This window comes from Pristiophorus japonicus, chromosome 4, assembly GCF_044704955.1.
Source record: "Pristiophorus japonicus isolate sPriJap1 chromosome 4, sPriJap1.hap1, whole genome shotgun sequence".
Taxonomy (NCBI): Eukaryota; Metazoa; Chordata; class Chondrichthyes; family Pristiophoridae; genus Pristiophorus; species Pristiophorus japonicus.
In genome coordinates this window covers 156,557,674-156,581,433 of record NC_091980.1, presented here as the reverse complement: position 1 = coordinate 156,581,433, position 23,760 = coordinate 156,557,674, and the positions used below count along the sequence as shown (strand labels likewise).

At 44.9% G+C, this 23,760-nt stretch overlaps 1 protein-coding gene across 10 annotated transcripts in view; it reads left to right on the top strand.

Moving 5' to 3' along the window:
* The window catches only part of LOC139263125 (protein numb homolog), a 228,782-nt gene that overhangs the window by 76,885 nt on the left and 128,137 nt on the right, over nt 1-23,760 (top strand). For 4 of the 10 annotated variants that reach the window (XM_070878711.1, XM_070878703.1, XM_070878702.1 and 1 more), the window contains exon 1: nt 2,817-2,951. The exons of 5 other annotated variants lie outside the window; for them this stretch is intronic. In XM_070878711.1, the coding sequence (XP_070734812.1) occupies nt 2,933-2,951 (19 nt within the window). In that variant the 5' untranslated portion in view covers nt 2,817-2,932. Of the gene's footprint in view, nt 1-2,815; nt 2,952-23,760 lie in introns of those variants that run through there. One more of the 10 variants, XM_070878709.1, reaches the window with a different exon arrangement.

Here is a 23,760-nt window from a genome sequence, read left to right as displayed (position 1 = left end):
GAGCTGTAGGGGGCGGAGCCAAGTCCCTGCGCTGAAAACCGTGCCGGGACCTCTGCACATGCGCGCTACAGTGGCCGCGCATGTGCAGTAGCTCCAGGCGCCCAAAACTCTGTGGGAGGGGCCCGAAGCACGCAGCCCCTAGCCCTGGCCGAATGGCCTCACTGGGACTACGTGCATAAGGCTGCCTCCCACGCCCAACTCCTGCTTCCCCCCGCCCCCAGATCGGACCCGACCCGCGCTCCCCCCTGACCTGAACCGAACCGACCCGCACTCCCTCCTCCACGACCCTGACCCGCGACCCATCCTAACGCCACCTACCTGTAAATCTGGTGCTGGGGACGGGCCCTGCCTGAAGTCTTGGGGCCCAGTCGGGCCCGGCCCGTTCAGCCTCCCTCCCCCTTCTCCTCCCCCCCCCATCCCCTTCTCCTCCCCCCCCCCCCTTCCCCTTCTCCTCCTTCCCCCCCCCCCCTTTCCCCTTCTCCTCGCTGTCAGAAACACCGACACTGACAGAGACACACTGTGGAGGGGGCATCCTAGCACGCTGTTGGAGGGCTCCCGGTGCTGCAGTCGGTAAGTAGAAAATGTTTTGTTTTATTGATTTAAAAAAAAATTATTTCTTATTAATTTTTTTTGATTGATTTATTTGATTTATTGATGTTTTTATCATTTATTATTGATGATGGCTCTTTATTTGTAAAACTTCCCTTTAAACACCCCCCCCCCCCCTCACCATTCCCTACGCCTGATTTGTAACCTACGCCTGATTTTCTAAAGTGTAGACAAGGTTCTTTCGAGCGTACAAAAATCTTCACTTACTCCATTCTAAGTTAGTTTGGAGTAAGTTTTCACTGCCGAAACTTTGAAAACAGGCGTAAGTGGCCGGACATGCCCCCTTTTAAAGTGAAACTGTTCTAACTGACTAGAACTGGAGCAAACTAAATGCCGAGAATTTGAATTTCTAAGATACTCTGTTCTAAACCAGTTGCTCCAAAAAATCAGGAGCAACTGAGGCTGAAACTTGGGCCCTATGGCCCCAAGTTTCCACACGCGGCAAAACAGGCGCCCCTCCGAGCTGGGCGCCCATTTTTCGCGCCGCAAACGGCGCCTGAAAAAAAACGCGCTATTCTCGAGCACTTTGCAGCTCGATGTCAGCTTGGCGCAGTGCCCAGGGGGCGGAGCCTACCACTCGCGCCGATTTTGTAAGTAGGAGGGGGCGGGTACCATTTAAATGAGTTTTTTTCGTGCCGGCAACCCTGCGCGTGCGTGTTGGAGCGTTCGCGCACACGCAGTGTGAAGGAAACATTGGCATTTGGCCATTTTTGTAGTTCTTTGTAGCTGTTCAATTTTTAACATTTCTTAATAAAACCACATTGCCCTTCCATGATCAGCACTGAGGCTTCTTGCAGCAGTGAGAAGACTGCAGGAAGCCTCAGAAGTTGAGGCAGCCGTTTCCCGACTGGCCTGACCGACGGCAGGGAGGCCTCTTTTCCCCCCCCCCCCCCCCCCCCCCCCGCCATCGGGAACGGCTGCCCCCCGCTGCGGTCGGTCGGGCCCTTACTGCCTCCCCCCTCCCCCCAATGGCGTCGGGAACGGCTGCCTCAACGTGTGAGGCTTCCTGCAGCCTTCTCCCTGCCTGAAGCACGTTCACACAGGTAGGAACATGGTTTATTTAATCTTTTCTTTGCTTATAAATTTTTATTCAGGTTGGAATTATTTGTATAATATTTGTATAAGTATAACTAAGAATTTATTGTAGAATGTAATGACTTCCCTTCCCCTCCCCCCCACCGACCTCGTTCCGGACGCCTGATTTTTTAATGTGTAGACAAGGTTTTTTCAGGCCTACAAAAATCTTCACTTGCTCCATTCTAAGTTAGTTTGGGGTACGTTTTCACTCTGGAAACTTTCAAATCCGGCGTCAGTGGCTGGACACGCCCCCTTTTGAAAAAAAACTCTGTTCAAAAGTGAAACTGTTCTAACTGACTAGAACTGCAGAAAACTTAAATGTGGAGAATTGCGATTTCTAAGATACTCCGTTCTCCACCAGTTGCTCCTAAAAATCAGGAGCAAATCATGTTGAAACTTGGGGCCCAAGAGTCCACAGTGCTACACAGCCTGGAATTTGGTGCAAATCAGCAACTTTGCTCCGAAGGTTTAAGATCTGTTGGGACAGAGCTTCAGTCTACATATGGGTCTGGTATTTCTAACCTGGCAGTACATACTGCTGATACCGGATGTGAAAAATGGAACTGTTGTAGCTCCTTGTTCTGAACTTAGATAAGCAAAAAATTAAAGGCTCACTTCCAGCTGCGTTTTTAAAAAAATGGGTGAATTATAGCTTCATTGTTGAGAAATATGTTGGCCATTTAATTTTGAATTGGGTCCCATAACATTTCATGCAAATGTTGTACTTTTATGCCTCTGCTTTTCCCAAAAAATAGGATGGATGAATTTCAGGCAGTTGTGATTTATAGTCCAGTTTTTCCAGTATTACGAGAAAAGATGGTGGGAAATCTCGACGGTTTGATTGTGTATTTTAAGTTTCCAGAAACAATTGCCTTCAGGATGTCTTGACTGTTCAAGTAGATAAAGATATGTTTCTTTTAGTGAGTGCTCATCTGTAAATTGGTTGCACTTGTCAAATTATGTGGCATAATTGGGTTATACTGTGCACTACTGTTTTTGTCAAGATCAAGGCGATGCTCTAGCTGTCTCCTCTCCTACCTCCAGTTCTCTGTAGTCTATTTTTATAATTTGGTGCCATGTGATAAATTATCATGTGCTGTGCAATTTTGTGTGTACATGTATTCATTAGAACTTGATGCGGAGCTGGGCTGTGATATATACCAAGAAACTAAAGATTCTATTGGTGTGCAGGAAATCACAAAACTATTGACCTGTGCACCTGAATTCACAGCTTTGCTGTGTGAAGATGTACAGTGAATTATCTGGTAAGTAGTTCACGGGTGGTATAATCTTTAGAACTTTCATCCAAGCTAACACTTTGTTCAACTCATAATAGAACTTTATCTTCCAATGCTTTCTAAAAGAATCCTATTTGTTTTGACATTCTCTCATTGTGTAGCTCCTAAGGAAGCACTCACGCTGCAGTATATGAACATGAATCCCCAGTCATTTTAGATATGCATTTGGACTGAAAATGTAACATCAGTCTGGGTACTAATGCTTTCTACGTGTCTTAACTTTGAAGCTTGTATTGTAAATGTGAAATGCTAAATCACCATTAGCAATTTTCCCCTCCAAAAAGGGGGAGGGGTGAAGGGAGCAAGCAGAAAACTTAGCTTAAGTAGAATCTGATCTGTGTAGCTGTGATCTATTGATTTTCATCTTCGATGCAGCAATGGGTGTGTTGTTTATCTTGTGTTAAAAGGAATTTGGCTGCTCTATCTGGAAGGATCTGTTAAAACTGAATTATAATAATGGTTTCTTTATTGACTGGGTATGTCATCATTTTGGTAAGTTTTGTCACTAATGTTGGATTAGTTAGTTGAGTTTGACCTTTTCTAAATAGTTTGTATACTGACATTTACTCAAGTTTTGACACAAATTTATTCTAACACTTAAGAACCAACAATGTGTTTGTGTGTGGGTGTGCATAGAGATTCTCCATAGAAAAAGACGCTGCTGTCATAGTACATACAGCATTTGATACATACATGTCTGCTAGTCAGGTGTCAAAAATGTGAAACCATGGGTGCAGCCCTCGTTTCAGCTTGGAAAGAAAACTTGAGTCATGTTGCTTGTGATCTGTAGCACTGTAGAAAACAAATTATTGCTGTACTGTTTCTGGTTTGTGCTGCAGTCGTTCTGTTGAAGCCTGATTTTTACGTTCTGCAGTGTTTTGTGAAATGCACAAATGACATGGCATTTTGCAATTGGAAATTATCTTTTAGGTGCATGGTTACTGTTAACCACAGGAAACTCTATTGTCTGTCTCGGCATTATCAGACATGCTGCAAATGCGGAAAAATATAATTGGGCTAAAATTCCGGTCGGAGGGCTTCGAACGAACGCCTCCGACCCAAATTTTTTTTTACGAAAAGTACCTGGTGGTTCCGGAGGCGCCTTCGATTCCGGTCAGAGGTTTTCATTCCATGCGTAGCGTGCAGGGAGAGGACTTCCTGTACGTCGTCATCATCATAGGCAGTCCCTCGAAATCGAGGAAAACTTGCTTCCACTCAGTGAGTTCTCAGGTGGCTGTGCAGTCCAATACAGGAATTACAGTCTCTGTCACAGGTGGGACAGACAGTGGATGAAGGAAAGGCTGGGTGGGGAGTCTGGTTTGCTGCACGCTTCTTCCGCTGACTGCGCTTGGTTTCTGCATGCTCTCGGTGACGAGACTAGGTGATTAGCGCCCTCTCGGGTGCTCTTCCTCCACTTAGGGTGGTCTTGGGCCAGGGATTCCCAGGTGCCGGTGAGGATGTTGCATTTTATCAAGGAGGCTTTGAAGGTGTCCTTGAAACGTTTCCTCTGCCCACCTGGGGCTAGCTTGCCGTGTAGGAGTTCTGAGTAGAGCACTTGCTTTGGGAGTCTCGTGTCGGGCATGCGAACAATGTGGCCCGCCCAACGAAGTTATGGAGCGTCGTCCTCTGTTTCGGCTACCCCCAAAAGTTTGTCACCATCCTTCGCCTGCTCCACGACGTGATTCTGACCAACGGATCCACCACAGACCCAATCCACGCCCGGACTGGGGTCAAGCAGGGCTGCGTCATCGCGCCAACCCTCTTCTCGATCTTCCTCGCTACAATGCTCCATCTCACTCTCAACAAGCTCCCTGCTGGAGTGGAATTAAACTATAAAACTAATGGGAACCTGTTCAACCTTCGTCGCCTCCAGGCTAGATCCAAGGTTGTCCCCGTACGTGCGAAAATGCTGGAGTCACGTGGGCCTGGGCCACCAATCACTCCATTTTTACGCGTTCCCATTATCCATGAGAATAAACCATTAGAACAAGAAACCTAACATAATAAATAAATAAATAAAACACCTCATATATTTAAAATTAATTGAAATTAAAGTTAATCAAATGTTTTAGAGAAAAAAATTTTTTTTTTACTTTTTAAAAAAAAAGTGTTTTAATAGTTTAAAATTAACTTTAATGGACAGGGTTTTTAAACATGTTTTAAAATTTAATTTTTATATGTTTTAAAACTCTTACGCTAGTAAAAGTAGGCTATGCGCCTCCTTTCACCAGGCGTAAGAGTTTGAAGGACGTTCGCTGGGCATGAGTTGGGTAAATAGCCCAATCTCACCCGTGCAAATGTCCTTCCTGTGGGGATGTGGAGGACCTGTAAAGACAGATTTTGGCCGATCGGAAAAGCCGGTTTTCGGCGCGAGCGCATCACGCCCCAAAAAACAGCTTTTGCGAGGCCTCGCCGGGTCCGTGCGCACTTCGTACCCGGTGAGGCCGGAATTTTAGCCCCATAAATTACTAACATTGAACAGCACAATTAATATTTTGTGCTTTCTTTCCTCCCTTTCTTTCTCCCCTTCCCCTGCCCCACCCAACCCAACCTCCCTTTTCCTTATGAACTCCATTGACTGATCCACATGCACACTTCCTGCAATGATCACTGGATAGGGGTCATGACTTTTTTCCCCTCCTTCTGTTGGCCAGCATTTCAAGGATAAAATGAGGGATCTTTATGATCCATTATTCAGTGTTTGCACCAGATAGTGCAGAAATACACTGAACCATTCTAGGACCCTCAGTTTTTATATTTTTTGAGTTTATTTTAAAGAAAAATTTGAAGGGGATGAGAAAGCAGTCTGTTTCGGGGTGTTTGCTTAGTTTCTGGCATGAATTTTTCTGCAATTAACATAGAAGGTACAGCACAGAAACGGGCCATTCGGCCCAACTGGTCTGTGCCGGAGCTCATGCTACACGTGAGCCTCCTCCCACCCTTTCAATATATTCATCTTTTCCTTTCTCCCTCATGTACTTATCTAGATTCCCCTTAAATGCACCGTTGCTATTTCCTCAACTGTTCTACGCAGTATTTAGGCCCCAAGTTTCCACATGATTTGCTCCTGATTTTTAGGAGCAACTGGTGTAGAACGGAGTATCTTAGAAATCGGAATTCTCCACATTTAGTTTGCTCCAGTTCTAGTCAGGTAGAACAGTTTCACTTTGGAACAGAATTTTTTTTTCAAAAGGGGGCATGTCCGGCCACTTACGCCTGATTTCAAAGTTTTGTGAGTAAAAACTTACTCCAAACTAACTTAGAATGGAGTAAGTGAAGATTTTTGTACGCTCGAAAAAATCTTGTCTACACATTAGAAAATCAGGCGTAGGTTACAAATCAGGCGTAGGGAATGGTGGGGGGGGGGGGGGGTGTTTAAAGGGAAGTTTACAAACAAACACTTCAGTTTTACAAATAAAGAGCCATCATCAATAATAAATGATAAATACATCAATAAATCAATCAATCTACTTTCCGACTGCAGCACCGGGAGCCCTCTAACAGCATGCTGGGATGCCCCCCTCAGTCAGTGTCTCTATCTCTCTGTCTGTGTGTCTCTCATTCTCTGTCTGTCAGTGTCTGTGTTTCTGACAGCGAGGGGAGGAAGGGGGAGGGATAGGGATGGGGGGAGAAAGGAGATTATGGGGGGGGGGGGAGAAAGGAGACTGTGGGTGGGGGGAGAAGGAGATTGTGGGGGGGGGGAAGAGAAGGAGATTGTTGGGGGGGAAGGAGATTGTGGGGAGGGGGAGAAGGAGATTGGGGGGGAAGGAGATTGTGGGGAGGGGGAGGAGGAGATTGGGAGGGGAAGGAGATTATTGAGGGGGTGGTGGGGGGGAAGGATATTGGGGGGGTGGTGGGAGGGAAGGAGATTGGGGGGGGTGGGGGGGAAAGGAGATTGGGGGGGTGGGGGGGAAGGAGATTGGGAGGGGGTGGGGGGGGAAGGAGAAGGGGGAGGGAGGCTGAACGGGCCGGGCCCGAGACTTCGAGCAGGCCCGTCCCCAGCACCAGATTTACAGGTAGGTGACGTTGGGTCGGGTCGGAGGGGTGGTGGGAGGGAGGGAGGGAGGGAGGTCGGTTCGGTTCGGGTCGGGTCGGGGGGAGGGAGGGACAGGGAGGTCAGGTCGGGGGGAGGGAGGTCAGGTCGGATCCAGTCTGGAGGCGGGGAGGGGGGAGCGGGTGTCGGGTCCGGTCCGGGGGCGGGTGTCGGGTCCGGTCCGGGGGCGGCGGGGGAGCGGGTGTCGGATCCGGTCCCGGGGCGCTGGGGGGGCTGCGGGAGAGCGGGTGTCTGGTCCGGTCCGGGGGGGGGGGGAGCGGGTGTCGGGGGCGGGGGAGCGGGAGTCGAGTCGGGGCGGGAGGAAGCAGGAGATGGCCGTGGGAGGAGTCTTATTCACGCAGTCCCAGTGAGGCCATTGGGCCAGGGCTAGGGGCTGCGTGCTTCGGGCCCCTCCCACACAGTTTCGGGCGCCTGGAGCTACTGCACTTGCGTGCCCACTGTAGCGCACATGTGCAGAGCTCCCGGCACTGTTTTCGGTGCAGGGTTCTAGCTCCGCCCCCTACAGCTCCTGCTGCGCTGCGCCGAGGGCCAGAGGACCTGCAGGGAGGTGGAGAATACGGAAGTTTTTTTTAGGCGCACTTTGTGGCGCGAAAAACGGGCGTCCAGGTCGGGACTGCGCCGTTCTAGGCGCGGCTTGAGACTTGGGGCCCTTAGTTTCCACATTCTAACCGCTCTCTGGGTAAAGAATTTGCTCCTGAATTCCTTATCTGATTTATTAGTGACTGTCTTGTATTTATGACCCCGAATTTTGGATTCCCCCACAAGCAGAGATATTTTCTCTGCCCCTACTCTATCAGCCCTTCATGACTTTGAAGATTAATTTTGTAGATGGTATTGTCCTAAGTTATCTGTTTTGAATGGATAGCGAAATTTTTTTTTTCCACAAATGGATAGTGTAGACACACCTTATCACTCCGGCACTGAAGGTTTTTAAATTCTCTACAAAAACTAGCATCCTTTTCCAACTGCGTAAAAACAGTTTTCTTTCTTCTATTCATGCATCACTTCAGTAACTTAAACTTTGCAGTTTTCACCAATTCTTTTTCATCATCCTTTTGGGTTGAGTAAGATCTGCAAGCATATCAAATCATGTGTCTACAAAACTAAGGTAGTTGATCATTAATTTAACACCGCAGCAAAAATAAGAGACAAATTTGTTCATGGACTAATTAAGGATAGATTGCTTTTTGAAAGGTTGACGTCAGGGTTGATTTCCTTGGATAGGCACTGCAAGGAAATAGGTGGTAGATTTCCCACAAGGTGAATTCCTGGCATCGGTGTCCGACAGTGCTAAATTATTCCATCATTATTTAATATGCCTACATTACAGTAGTGATTATACTTCTACATACTTTATTGGCTGTGAAGCACTGGGACTTTCTCAGACTGTGAAAGGCGCGATATAAAATACAAGTTTGTTCTTTTCTTTACTTGGTCACTGAGCTTCATTAGCAGAAACCTGGGACTAGAATGCCGATCTCCCCCTCTGGGGTCTGGGGTTTGGTTGATGTGTAGTGACTTAAAAGGAGGTGAAAGTAATTTTATGGGTGCTGGGCTGGGGTGTGGGGGGGGGTGGGGTGGGGAGTAGCAGAGTGAAGTTGATAAATTTGAACAAATATTACTTGGTGACATTTATGTGCGGTAGATTGGAGTAGAATTTTCAGAGCCCTGAATATGCTGCAGTGTTGGGAAAGACAATGACTTAAAATGTTCATTACTAAGGAAGTTTACAAAGGAAACTCTTCAGAAAAATGAGGTTGCTTTCGATTGTTTTGTCAGGTATGGAGTGTGAATAAAGTATATAAATGTTTTGTATATAGATAGGATCAATAGGGAGAGGATAGGTTGTGTATAGTTTGTATTTGTTTCTCCTTCCAAGCTTAACTGTTGACTCCTCGTATTGTGACAGTAATAAATTTGCACTAGGGCATGGTTTTATTGCAGCCCTTCAGTACGTTGCCCAAGTGAGCAGTGTATGTCTTGTTGGAGGACTCTGGTCGATCTTTGTGCTGCCACTGATGCCTGGATAAGATTGGCTTCCTCGGTTAAGAAAAAAACTAGGAGCCTTCTGATGTGCATGCCTCGCCATCATGCTGCGTCATGTGTTTACTGATCCACTCTGGGGGGGACAATGGCACGTGATTTTTAAATTGGGAGCCTGTACTGTAGTACCACCAATAACCGTTTTTTGAGAAGGGAATCAAAACTTGTGCATGCAAATTTGCAGTGTTCAGACTTCAGCTGTAAGTCCTCTTTGGTTTTATTTTAAAGTCAAGTAGCTGATAAAATCTACATTATTTTCTTGACATGATGCAGATTTAATTTTTGGCATTCCTTATAAAGGTTGTCCCAGTGGTTTTTCTAAAGTGCATTTATTTAAGAAGTTGTCTTGCACTGAAAACATGCTGTTTAGTTTTGGTTGGGTTGTTGATATTCCTTTTATGTTGTAGGCATGTTTGTTCATTTTTGAACCCATGGACTGGGAAAATAAATTAAAGGGTAAGACGGTAGATAACCAGTGGCAAACGAGGAGCCTCCTGATGTGGATGCCTCGCCACCACGCTGCGTCATGTGTTTACTGATCCACTCTGGAGATATTACATAACTTTTAGCAAGATATATTCCAGTGAGAAAGAGAAGGATGAACTATCTGTGGCTAACTAAGGAAGTAAAGGATGGTATCCAATTGAAAGCAAAGGCATACAATGCTGCAAAGAATAGTGGATGGTCAGAGGATTGGGAAATTTTTAGAAACCAGCCAAGGATGACACAAAAAATGATAGAGAACGACATAAGAAATAGGAGCAGGAGTAGGTCATTTGGCCCCTCGAGCCTGCTCTACAATAAGATCATGGCTGATCTGATCTTGGGCTCAGCTCCACTTCCGTGTCCGCTCCCCATAACCCTTTATTCAGTTATCGTTCAAAAATCTATCTCCACCAAAAATTATATTCAATGACCCAGCCTCAACAGGTCTCTGTGTTAGAGAATGCCACAGATTTACGACCCTCTGAGAGAAGTTGTTCCTCCTCATCTCAGTTCTAAATGGGTGACCCCTTATTCTGAAACTATGCCCCCTAGTTCTAGATTACCCCACGAATGGAAACATCCTCTCTGCAGTTTGAGATTAAACTAGCAAGAAATATAAAAACTAACAGTAAGAGCTTCTGCAGGTATATATAAAGGAAGAGAGTAGCTAAAGTAAATGTTGGTCCCTTAGAGGATGAGACTAGGGAATTAATAATTGGAAACTGGAAATGGCAGAGACTTTGACATGGTTGAAGACCCTAAAAGCCTCCCAAAAATTGATAATCAAGGGGCTAATGTTGGGGGGGGAGGGGGGACTTAAAACAATCACTATCACGAGAGAAAAAGTACTAGGCAAACTAATGGGACTATAAAGGTGGACAAGTTCCCTGAACCTGATGGCCTGCATCCTAGGGTCTTAAAAGAAGTGGCTGCAGAGATAGGAGATGCATTGATTACAATCTACCAAAATTTGCTGGATTCTGGAGCAGTTCCAGCGGATTGGAAAATCGCACATGTAACGCCCCTATTTAAGAAAGGAGGAGATACAAGGCAGGAAACTATAGACCAGTTAGCCTAACATCTGTCATTAGGAAACTGCTGGCGTCCATTATTAAGGAAGTAGAAGCAGGACATTTAGAAAAGCATAATGCAGTCAAGCAGAGTCAGCATGGTCTTATGAAAGGGAAATCGTGTTTGACAAATTTGCTGGAGTTCTTTGAGAATGTAATGAGCAGGGTGGATAAAGGGGAACCAGTAGATATGGTGTGTATTTGGATTTCCAGAAGGCATTCGATAAGGTGCCACATAAAAGGTTATTGCACAAGATAAAAGCTCATGGGGTTGGGAGTAATAGGGGGTAATAATTAGCATGGATAGAGGATTGGCTATCTAACAAAACAGAGTCGGGATAAATGGGCCATTTTCAGGTTGGCAAATTGTAACTAGTGTGGTGGCACAATGATCAGTGTTGGGGCCTCAACTAATTACAATCTATATTAATGACTTGGATGAAGGGATCGAGTGTAATGTAGCCAAATTTGCTGATACAAAGATAGGTGGGAAAGCAAGTTGTGAGGAGCACATACATAATCTGCAAAGCGATATAAATAGGTTAAGTGAGTGGGCAAAAATTTGGCAGATGGAGCATAATGTGGGAAAATGTGAGGTTATCCTCTTTGGTAGGAAAAATAAAAGGTAAATTATTTAAATTGGGAGAGATTACAAAATGCTGCGGTATAGAGGGATCTGGGGGTCCTTGTACATGAAACTCAAAGTGAGCATGCAGGTACAGCAAGTACAGGTTGACCTCCCTTATTTGTAACGCCCTTATCCGGAAACACCCCTCGTTTGGAACCACTCCCGGCCACCAGGTGGCGCATGCGCACAATGCGGCTGGTCAAAATCCTCAAAATATCAAAGAAAAAAAACTTGCCAGTTTACCCCAAATCCTTGGAAAATATCAATGTAAAATAAATGTACCCAACTTCGGAGCCTACACCTCGGGGCCCGCCGACACCTTGTAATATGATTTATATATAATATAAAATACACACGAGTGTTGGAAACTTCTGCTCACCAATTAGGCAGGGGAGAGTTGCTTGCCAACTTTGATTAATTAAAACCACACAGTTCGCCAACTAGCAAGTAACTCGGAAGTATTTTTAAGACTGCATTTTTTTTTTAATCCTTCGTTTTCCCACCACCTCTGTTTTGTAGTATTTAACTCATTGCGGCCTTTGCAGTTCTGTAGCACCAACTAAGCTTTTTGAAAAATAAGTTTATCAAGGGTTCCTCACTCAAGCTGGGGATTGTATCAGAGCAAAGTTTTATGCACCAGCAGCCATCTTGTACCTCAACCAAGTGGGGTCCCTTGTGTGGATCTTGAAAGTATCAGCTAGCTGCCTAATGATGGGGGACTTCACGGCTGAATTTATTCCTGTTAATCAATGTGTATTGAACAGTTATCAGTATGTACAATTAGAAAACACGTGACCTCCCCTTATCCGGAAATATCCCTCATTCGGAACAGGCCAGGTCCCGAGGGAGGTTCAACCTGTAGTTAAGAAAGCAAATGGAATGTTGGTCTTTATTGCAAGGGGGATGAGCGTTGGTGAGACCACACTTGGAGTACTGCGTACTTTTGGTCGTCTCATTTAAGGACGGATATACTTGCATTGGAGGCAGTTCAGAGAAGGTTCACGAGGTTGATTTCTGAGATGAAGGGATTGTCATATGATGAAAGATTGGGCAGGTTAGGCCTATACTCATTGGAGTTTAGAAGAATAAGAGGTGATCTTATTGAAACACAAGATTCTGAGGGGGCTTGACAGGGTAGATGCAGAGAGGATGTTTCCCCCCGTGGGGGAATCTAGAACTAGGGGGCATAGTCTCAGAGTAAGGGTTGCCCATTTAAAACTGAAATGAGGAGAAATTTCTTCTGAGGGTCATGAATCTTTGGAATTCTCTACCCCAGAGAGCTATGGGTCATTGAATATATTTAAGGTGGATATAGACAGATTTTTGAAGGTTAAGGGAGTCGAGGGTTATGTGGAGCAGGCGGGGAAGTGGAATTGTGGCCAAGATCAGATCAGCCATGATATTGAATAGCGGAACAGGCTCGAGGGGCCAGATGGCCTACTCCTGCTCCTATTTCTTATGTTCTTATACATCATCATCATAGGCAGTCCCTTGAAATTGAGGAAGACTTGCTTCCACTCTAAAAGTGAGTTCTCAGGTGGCTGTACAGCGGGAATTACAGTCTCTTTCACAGGTGGGGCAGGCAATGGTTGAAGGAAAGGGTGGATGGGGAGCTTGGTTTGCTGCACTCTCCTTCCGCTGTCTGCACTTGGTTTCTGTGTGCTCTCGGGGACGAGACTCGAGGTGCTCAGCACCCTCCCGGATGCTCTTCCTCCACTTTGGGCTGTCTTTGGCCAGGGATTCCCAGTGGGGATGTTACACTTTATCAAGGAGGCTTTGAGGGTCCTTGAAGCGTTTCCTCTGCCACCTGGGACTCGCTTGCTGTGTAGGAGTTCAGAGTAGAGCGCTTGCTTAGGGAGTCTCGTGTCAGGCATGCGGATGATGTGGCCTGCTCAACGGAGCTATTCGAGTATGGTCAGTGCTTCGATGCTGGGGATGTTGGTCTGAACGAGAGCACTGATGGTGCGTCTATCCTCCCAGTGGATTTGCAGGATGTTGCGGAGGCAGCGCTGGTGGTACTTCTCCAGTGCTTTGAGTTGTCTGCTGTATATAGTCCATATCTCTGAGCCATATAGGAGGGCAGGTATCACAACTACCCTGTAGACCATAAGCTTGGTGCTAGATTTGAGGTCCTGGTCTTCAAACACTCTTCCTCAGGCAACCGATGAAGGTGTTGATGGCCTCTGAGTGTGCGCATACGCAAGCGTCGTCCGCGTACTGTAGTTTGATGACACAAGATGGGACGACCTTGGATCTAGCCTGGAGGTGACATAGGTTGAACGTATTTCTTATGTTCTTATACAGGCCAGTGTTTAAATGGAGGTTTGATTGATATAAGGCCTCATCGATGCAGTGGTGAGAGTGGTCCGAGATTGTTTGCCTTTTTATTCCTTCTCGCTAGGAAGCAGTTTGCTCAGTCTCCCATTGAAGCATGGATGTAGCTTCATTTACTTTACTGTGCTTGCTGCCTACAGAAGCCCTTCCTTTATGATAAAGTAAATGAGACAAATCTAACTATCATATGCCTCCCTTTCAAGTTTCAGTTCAATATCAATCTCTCTTTATCTATAAAACTCTATTATTTGATGCATGTTATTTTGCCTTATAGGAATATACTTACCATATACTCTGTCCATCTCTTTGAGAATTTCTCACTGCTGTTTGTTGATCTGCTTGCATGCCCTGTTAATTTCAACCAAACCCCTTTTGCTGAACTTTGTCTGATTCCAGGCCAACAACCACATATTTGACTCTTCATTATACTTTTCTGGTCTTGTATTGAATCTATGGTCACCCATTTCCCAATTGTTCTACTCTCTCATCAGTTAGTTGCCCCTCCTCATGCTGTTGCATTTGGAGGGTCCAAACCCGACACAAGTGGCATCTACAGGCAAATGACAGCAAATAGCAGTGTAAACATTGACAGAGGAAGTTAATATTTTCTTATGTCTGTTGGCCCATTCAGGCCAATGGAATGCTTTTTGGATTTGCTTGCCTGTTCCTGTCTTCTCTAGCAATTGGGGAGAAAGTACAATGATGAGAAACGTTTGTGATTGAGTGTGCAGTTTTTCTTTTTGACCTGCAGTAGAGGTGGCCCCGCAATATAAAGGGTTGGCTTACACAGCATCCAGACCCTGAAGACCTGTTGCAGCAGTCTTGTGTTATAAAAATATCATGAGATTGGGCGTTCAACATGTTGGAGTTGTTGGAAAGAACCTGTGCCCCCACCATTCCATTGGTGTTCCAGTGCACTCTGGTTTTTCAATGATATTGACTCTGCACAAAATTTGAACAAGAGTCCAGTACCAGAGCTCAGTGCTGGGCTGAAGAAATTAAGGGCTAGAAGTTCACTAAGCACCTCCCGAGCGCTGCGCTGTCAGTGCCTGCCGCGAATTTCAGTGACTGTTCAGCTGTGGCGCTGACGGTTTTTGCTGCGCTCACTAGCTCCACCCACTGGGTGATGTCCCCGCGTGCACAACGCCCCCGGAGCGCTGTGTTTTCGAAGTATAGTCTTTCGCCTGCCGAAGTGCCTGGCGCCAAGACCGGCATGGGAAAGCAGTTGGTCCAGCAACGATCCCGGAGCAATATCTTAGTGCCAAAAATTGCGTAGGCCTCCTGCAGTGTCGCTCCGTTATGGAATAGTGTGGAATGCTGCTCTTAGCGCGTCACTCTCCTCTTGGGGCCATACAACTGAACAGCCCAATTTGAGGCAGCAGACATCGTCTGGCGCTAAAGGTAGCGCCCCAGCAGCCTCAGCAGGCCATACCGAATTTCTTGCACTAAATTTCTTTAGAATTGTTATGGGTAATAGCTGGGTGTGAACACTTGTCAAATGGGCTTCCTTCAGTTCTAACCAATTCCAAGTAACAATGAAATTAGGGCACATTTATGTCTGAATAGGAAATTTTATTATATCTGAATAGGATGTTGAGTACAGCACGCTATAGTCTAAGAATATTTAAATGGATGGACATACTGGAACAGGTCCAGCAAAATTAAATTCTGAATTAAAAATATTTATTTATAGCAAACCCAGATTTGCTCTTCCTGCTATGGGCTATTTAAATTGGAGATTTATATTCTGGGCAGCCTGTTTACAGTACTGAATAACTGAGTATATTTTGTAACTGACAACAAACTTCATATTTAAAAAAAAAAAATTAATTCATTCATGGGATGTGGGCACCGCTGGCAAGGCCAGCATTTATTGCCAATCCTTAATTGCCCTTGAGAAGGTGGTGATGAGCCGCCGCCTTGAACTGCTGCAGTCCGTGTGGTGAAGGTGCTCCCACTGTGCTGTTAGGTAGGTTATATTAATCAAGGCCATTATTACCATCTAGATAATTGAAAGATGATGTGCACATTAGGTTTAAAATTGAAGTGCTGTTTTTTTTAAAAAAAACTGAAGCTGCATTTTTAACATGTTTTATATTTAAGTAGGTCATTCTGTCCCTGGGACTGGAATGGGAGATAGTGCATCTCGTACTTCTCTGCTTCACAGTGCCTGACAAATAAAATCATCTTTATTGGGAGGGCGTAGGGTCGTTGCAGTAAATTTTATAAGTTGCCCTCATTAAAATTATGTAACTCCATTTATTTGTGACTTCTAATTTTACGGAAAAAAATTGCAATTGGCAACCCACCCATGTAGAAAATGTTACTTTGCTTTTACCTTGGCATTGATGTTGGTGAATTGATATTGGTTGATATTGGTGAATTGCAATATCAATAATTTCTATCATGGGGATTGCCAATTAAGGCTGACAGTTCTTTTTATCATAGAACTTTTGTATTCTTTGTGCTTCAGAAGTTCACCAGACCTATTTTTAACTGAAAGAACTAAAATATAAGCCAAGTGTTGTGAAAATACTTACATTACCCTAGATGCTAAGTAATAGAGATTTCGGCAAATTGCCCAGCAATGTGTCATAAAGGAAGAATGAAGTGGCGTCTGGAATGAGTTGCTGTAAAATGTATGGGTGCTTGCAGGGTTCAAATGGAGTTTGAGGATACTGGATCTCAGAGCAGTTCTTAGCAGTACAGTGAAACCATTACAAACAGACACCTCCAAAAAATGGCAACTTACTGAAAGTCCAAAATAATTTGCATTGTAATAGGTGCAAACTGCACCATGAAACCATGAACACTCTCAATTATAAACCACGGACAGCCTTCACTGCACCGTCAGTTTATTACTGAAAACACAGGACATGCAGGTAACTATGAGATGGCGATGGGTGGAAAAAGTGACCTTTGTGTAATGCATAGTGGCAGAAAAAAGCCTGTATCTGGGATTGAATGCTTGCACAGCTCTAACACAGGAATAGAGGAGGTCCTCTGCAACTGTGGATGCTGGGTAAAGAGATCTCCATTACATAAGCTGGGAACCGCTGGTCGGGCAGAAGAGTCCTGAAATCGCAAGGGCTCAAGAGTTGGGGGTGGAGCGAGACAGCTGAATGGGAGCTTGGAGGAAGAGGAAGACTGTAAAATGGGGGCTGGGGGGGTGGGTGTGTAAGAGAGAGATTAGGGGCTTGGGGAGGGAGGGCGGGGCGGTGAGAGATTGGGCGCTGCGGGGGTGGGGGAGAGATTTGGGTTAGGGGGAAAGAGAGATTGGGGGTGGGGGGGAAGAGAGAGATGGAGACTTGGGGACTTGGGAGCAGAGAAAGCTTTCCCCTCTTTCTCTGCTTGCTTTGCCCTCTTGCTGTGCTCTGATTCCCCTCTTCGCCTGCTCTCGGGTGGCCTCCTGCTTCTTGGAACTTCTTGCACGGGAGCTGCTGGCACAAAATAATAAAGATTCTCAGCCGCAGGGGACCTAACCCTTAGACGGTAAATCCAGTAAGATTTGTAGAAGCCATGTGATCTGACGTCTAGTGATCAGAACATCACATAATCAAGCCTCCAGGAATGCCCCCAACCAGAGTTGGCAACCCTACTCCACCAGTATGTCGGGTACTGATGAGCTGCGATCCACCCCCCCAGTAGGTCGGACATGAACAGCTATTGCACACGGAAGGAGGGGGTACCAGACACTGGTCTGCAGGACATTAATTCCACCCCCCTCCCCTCCCAATTTTGTTGGGATCTGCCAGGCAATCTGGCCCTACAGCAGCCACCTCTTCCTGTGCAGGCTGCCAACGTAGTAGATCCCAGGATCAGGACATGAGATGGCAATGAACTTGGAAACCCAACCAACAGAAAATGAACTGAAATTGCGTCCTGCTGACAGAGCTCCAGAAGTTGATGCGATCCCAGGTGAGGGTGACGAAAAGAAGAAACTCTTAAGGGGATACAGCCAATCCTGGAATATTTAGCTCATCGGGTTTACTGTATATACAATGACCATTTTGAAAATAAGGGCAAGTCCCTTCGGTGTCCCTAATTTGCAAGTTTCACCAATTTAAAAGCTTTAATTTAACTACCCTTCTGGCAATATAATTACCCCTCCTACACCCCATCCATCCCTGTTGAGTGAAATACATGTTCTGTTTCTGTGCTTTGTCAAGTTTCTGTGCTGGTCAAGTACAGTCAGCCTTTTGCATCTGTCCCTACACCGTAAGTTGGCGGGGAAATGGACTGGTGCAGTTTTTCCCCCAAATCCATCTTGCAAATGACAGCCTCGACAAAGTAGCAAGACAATTCATTGGCTTTTAATGTTAAAAACACAGCAGTCGAATCTCATTGTCAGCTACTATACCAGCAAACACTTCCTGAGGCACACTGAGCTTCTTTATTGTTGTGAAATGTACCAGTCTGTTTAAACACACAGCAGTTTTATTTGTATCTGGTGTTCCATAACATTGAAAGGCCATGTTGAGTGGGCACAGTGACATTTCCTTTATATTCATTTTGGCATTGTAAAATAAGAAAATGAAGAATTGGAAAAAAAGAGAAAAGCCGAATGATCATTAAAGCAGATGCAGGTGAGACCAATGTTGCCTTTAATTTTTGTTGGGCTGCGTGACCCATTCAAAAATTCTATGCATGCACAGTTTTTCTATTTGAAAGCCGGTGAATGGCTGCGTAGGAGCTCTAAAGCACAATGCGGCCGCGCAGCTTAAAGGGAACATTGGGTGAGACTATAATGGATAATTAACACTTATCCGTTTTCATAGTAGACGAAGAGGACAAATTATCAGCGGTAATAAGGGAACCTAAAAATAAGTCAAGGGGAGAAACATACTAGATTTAATGTTTTTTAAATGGTGCTGGAGAAAATAATGGGACTTCCAATAGACAAATGGCCAAAACCTGATGGTTTCTATCCCAGGGAATTAAGAAATAGCTGAGGGAAATTGCAGATGCATTGATCATTATTTTTCCAAAGCACGTTGGATTCTGGATTTGTGCCTTTCGATTGGAAAATTGCAAATGTCACTCCATTTTCTTTTTAAAGAGAGTTAGAAAGGAAATAGAAAACAAGACCTGTCAGTTTAACATCAATTGTGGGGAAGTTACTGAAATTTGTCCGAGACAGAGTGACTGAGCACTTGGACTGTACGAGCTGTTAGAGAGTCGGTTTGGATTTGTAACGGATGTGTCCGTTCTGAATCATCTAGTTATATTTTTTGAGGATGTCACTAACATGGTGGGTAGGAGAGGGTCTTTGCATGTTGTTTATATGGATTTCCAGAAGGCATTTGATGAAGTTCCACACAGGTGATTGTTAGCAAAAAAGAGTGTGCATGGTATTGGAATTAGCCTTAGGACATAGTTTGGTAATTGTTGGGATGTCTGAGAACGAGTAGGGATGAAGTAAATATTCTCTAATTGGCAGAATGTGACAAGTGATGTTCCCCAAGGATTTGTACTAGTAGCTCAGCTAGTGACCATGTATATTAATGAATTGGATGAAGGTATAGAGTTGTATATCCAAAATTGCAGGTGACATTAAGTTAGGAGGCACAGTAAATTGTGTTGATGTGAGCAAGAAGTTAGAAAATGACTTTGATTAAGTTAGTGAGCAAAAGTGTGGCAGATGGAGTTCAATGTGGGGAATTGTGAGGTCATCCACTTCGGATCCAAGTTAGACAAATCAGAATATTTTCTTAATGGTGAGAGACTAGGAGCTGTGGAGGAGCAAAGGGATTTGGACATCCAGATACAAAATCTAAAAGCTACTGCACAGATACAAAAAGTAATGTTGACCTTTATCTCGAGTATGCTGGAAGACAAAGGAGAGGAAGTGATGCTTCAGTTGTACAGAGTGTTGATCAGACCCCATCTGGAGAACTGTGTTCAATTTTGAGCACTATACCTCAGGAAGGATATATTGGCCTTGGAAAGGGTGCAGCAGCGATTCAGCAGAATGATCTCGGGGTTTAAAGTGTTGAATTATGAGCTAAGTTTGCATAATCTTGACTTGTATTACTTTGAGTTTAGAGAATTGAGGGGGAATCTCATTGAGTTATTTCAAATATTAAAGGGATTTAATATGATACATCCAGCAAAACTATTTCCTCTGGTGGGGGTATCCAGATCAAGGAGGCATAATAAAATTCGAGCTAGGCTATTTAGAAGTGAAGTCGAGAAGCACGTTTTTCACACACAAGGTAGTGGGGGGAATCTAGAACTCTTCCCTGAAAGGTTGTGTTAGATCTCTTAATTTTCAATGAGATGCGAATTCCGGTGATAGTTTAACATAACTTTATTCTGGCAGCTGCAACAAACTGCTGGCTTTATGCCAGGTCCTTTGTCCTTCTAAAACACATGGCAAAAAATGGCTGTACTTATCCTGGATCAACTTACAATCGTGACCTCGCCCCCTTTGACTTTATTGGCTCAATTGATATGCTGTTAGCCCATAATTGGTTTGCTGCCAAAAGTCCTGAAATGTCAAGTTGATGTCTTAATGCAATGTGCTCGCTCTCACGTAGGCAAGGGTCTGTGTTTTCTCAACTTTTCAGCCTGTTTGAATTCTCTATCAATCCCCCCCTTTGATTCTTTCACAAACTGAATCATAAAACATCAGGTATCACTGGTTAAACATTCTACGAAATAATTTCATACATGTTAATAGAGTTTCCTTCTAAAATTTGTTGATGTGTTTCGCCACATGTCCGGACTAGTAGCTTCCACACAAATTTACACCAACCCGAATTCCATCGTGGCCACAATGGAAGTCTGGTTTTAGTAGGTTAATTAACCTCATTCCAATTTAATCCAAATCAATATCTTAATTCAACCAGTAAACAACCTTCCCTTAAGTATAACATGTGCAAGTACAGACGGTCTGCTGGGACCTGCAAGGTGTCTCACCTGCGGGACAGCAGCTACAGCCGCTTGGTTGCAACAACATTTAATCAACATAAACAAACAATATAAAAGTAAAATAATTACAATGAATAGAATTAAATCTTCCACCAATGAAGTTCCAATTGAACCTAGCCATTCAGTGGCTCCACTCCACAAAGTGAATGATGGGGTTTGCTTAAGTTTTTCTACCTCCTTTTGGATATGCTCCGCTAAGTGGGTAATTTCTTCGGAGCTATCTGGGGTATATGTGCAATACTCAGTTCCGAGTAGGGCGCAAGTACCTCCCTTTTCAGCCAGGATGTAGTCGAGGGCCGGTCTATTTTGTAGGGCTACTGTGCGGATTGCTACCATTTCTGCATTGATTTTAACTAGGGCCTCTGAAGTATCATTGGCTACCCGTTCCACAATGGATGCCATGTTAATGGATTCCCTTGCCAGTTTGGCGGTCCCATACCTGGGGATCAGAATGGCAAAGAACCTCTCTGTTTCTGTGATAGCTCTCTTAGGACGGTGTAGATGTTCCGACAGTGACTTTATATGATACATATATGACACAATGTAGGCTAAATAGCAGGATCCCGTCCAATTCTGGGGCAGCCAAGGGTGGAAGGCCTTGTGGCCACACACCCAATAGGTGCCATTATAGGCAATGAATGTTAGCTGTTTCTTTATCAGCAACACTCCGGGGCCTATCCAGGCTTTTCCATCTTTTTTATTCAGAATCTCCGTTACGTTAAAAACTCCCACATCGGCCCAGTTTGGACGGTTCCGTGGCTTGATTATATTATAATTCCAGGAGCAGTTACTATACCCCATATTTTGGCCTCCTTTGATGTTTCTAATCAGACAGACCGATTCCCCCGGTCTTCCTACCCCCGTTGTATTAGTGATAACAAAAAATGGGGGCCGTTTGGAATTATTGTAGCACAGTTGGTACCCCCCTTCAAAAGGTAGTCAGATTGTAATCTGCTGACTTCCATTTACATGCCCAGTGTTCCGTATCCTGAAACGCATTGCCTGTTTTCTTTTGATTAATTATCCACTCAGCCATTTCCGAGATATTCAAGGGAATTGGCCTCAAGGGAATCCATCCCTTTGAGTGAATAGAAATATGTGCACACACCCAACAACTAGAAATGTTACTTTGTTTGGCATAAATGTGTGACATATATAAAAAAGTATTTACGTGTAATTCCCTGGGTGCTCTACTATTTCCCTTTGATGCAGAGGGTTAGCTAGTAAGAAGTAGGCAAATGCCTAGAATACCTGCAGTCAGTAGTACAGTAAATTTATACATTTTGGCAAAAAGTAATTGTCCTTATCAGATTTCATCTTCAGATACGGGTGCTTGTTTAACGTGTGAGGCGTGGTTTCAGGCTTTCTTTCCTTGGACTTTAACAGCTGCCTGAGTGGTCAATAACACTTGGTAAAGTCCCTCCCACTTGGCACCCAAGTTATGTAACTTTTTCGCAAAAACCCAGACTCCTGGGATTATGTCGTGTCCTCCTTCGGGTGGATTACCCCAAGCTGCCGATACCTGTCGGAAAACAGAACTAATAGCATTGGTTAGGTTCTGACAGTATAATAAAGTGTCACTCATTAAGTGAACATCAGCTTTCCGTAAATCGATAGTTCCTGGCACCGACATGGGTCTTCCTGTTATAATTTCAAATGGGCTTAGATCCGTAGTTCTGTTCGGAGTTGCCCTAATGCTACATAGCACTATTGGTAGTGCCTGGGGCCATGGTGTTCCTTTTTGGTGATATTTGGCAAGCCATTGTTTCAGAGTTCGATTCATTCGCTCTACTTATTATGATTGTGGGTGATAAGGACAGTGTAAATCCCCTGTAATGTTCAATAACCTACAGACTTCTTGGGCAGACAGCACTGTGAAGTGTGTTCCCTGATCTGAATCAATGCTACTCTGGACTCCCCATTGGGGAATGTAATCCTTACACAAGACCTTTGCAGTGTGATTGGTTGTGGCTCTTTTAGTTGGGACAGCTTCTACCCATCTAGAGAATCTGTCGACCATGACAAGAATGTTAATGTATCCTTGGCATGGAGGGAGAGAGATATAATCAACCTGCAGATGCTGGAATGGTCCGACAGGTGCAGGGGGGTTATTACCGTGATGGGTTCAGGATTATTTTTGTGGCAGATGACAACGGTCTGCTACCAGCTGGGCATGTTTTTTAAATCCCTGATCCCACCAGCTTTTATGGAACCGTGCCGTCATCTGTTGTGAGGCCAAGTGTCCCCACGAGTGGATCTGTTGGGCTAAAAAAGGCATAAGCGCTTGTGGAGCAACTGGCTTGTCGGTAATTCTTTGTCTCCAGACGCCACCTTCGCATAGCTTAATTCCTGCCTCAATCCATGTCCATTTTTCCTCTCTGGAGCACTCGCCTTGCATTGTTTGAAGATCTTGTGTCAGAGTCCTGAGTGCTTTCAATCTGCACATCTGTGTTGGTTCTTCCGGGGAGCGCCCTGTGAGGCGGCATCTTTAGCTGCCTGGTCGGCTAGGGCATTTTCCTGTGCTTCCGTGGTATTTTCCTTGGTAAGGACCTTACACTTCAGGATGGACACTGCCTGAGGTAATTGTATGGCCTCTAGTAAGTCTCGGACTTTTTTTCCATTTCGGATAGGTGTACCAGCAGCAGTGAGGAATCCTCTTTTCCGCCATAACAGACCAAAGTCGTGAGCGACTCCAAAAGAATAATGCGAATCTGTGTAGACATTAGCTGTCTGTCCTTCTGCTATTCGACATGCTTCTGACAGGGCCCGTAACTCGGCCTGTTGTGCTGACATTCCTGAGGGTAAACATCCTTTTGCCACTACCTCATATAAGGTTGTAACTGCCCATCCTGCTTTTCTGGTACCATTGTCAACAAAGGAGAAACCATCTGTAAACAGGATGAGGTCTGGGTTGTGTCACGGCTCCTCTGCTGCTAAGGCTGCTTCTACTGTTTCTTTTAAAATCTCCACGCAGTCATGCTCTTCATATTTTTCCCCCCCCCTTGCTCCCTCGATTCTGACATCGGGAGCACAGTTGCGGGATTAACCGGGCTGGCTCGGACGATATGGAGATTAGGAGCTTCCAAAACTGCTGTCCAGCGGGTCCATCTAGCTGCCGTCACCTGAGACATTCTATTCATAGACAGCAAAGCGTGTACGATGTGGGGACACTTGACCATCAGCTTTTGGTCGAGGACTAGACCTGCAGTGATCATTACCGCTCGACAT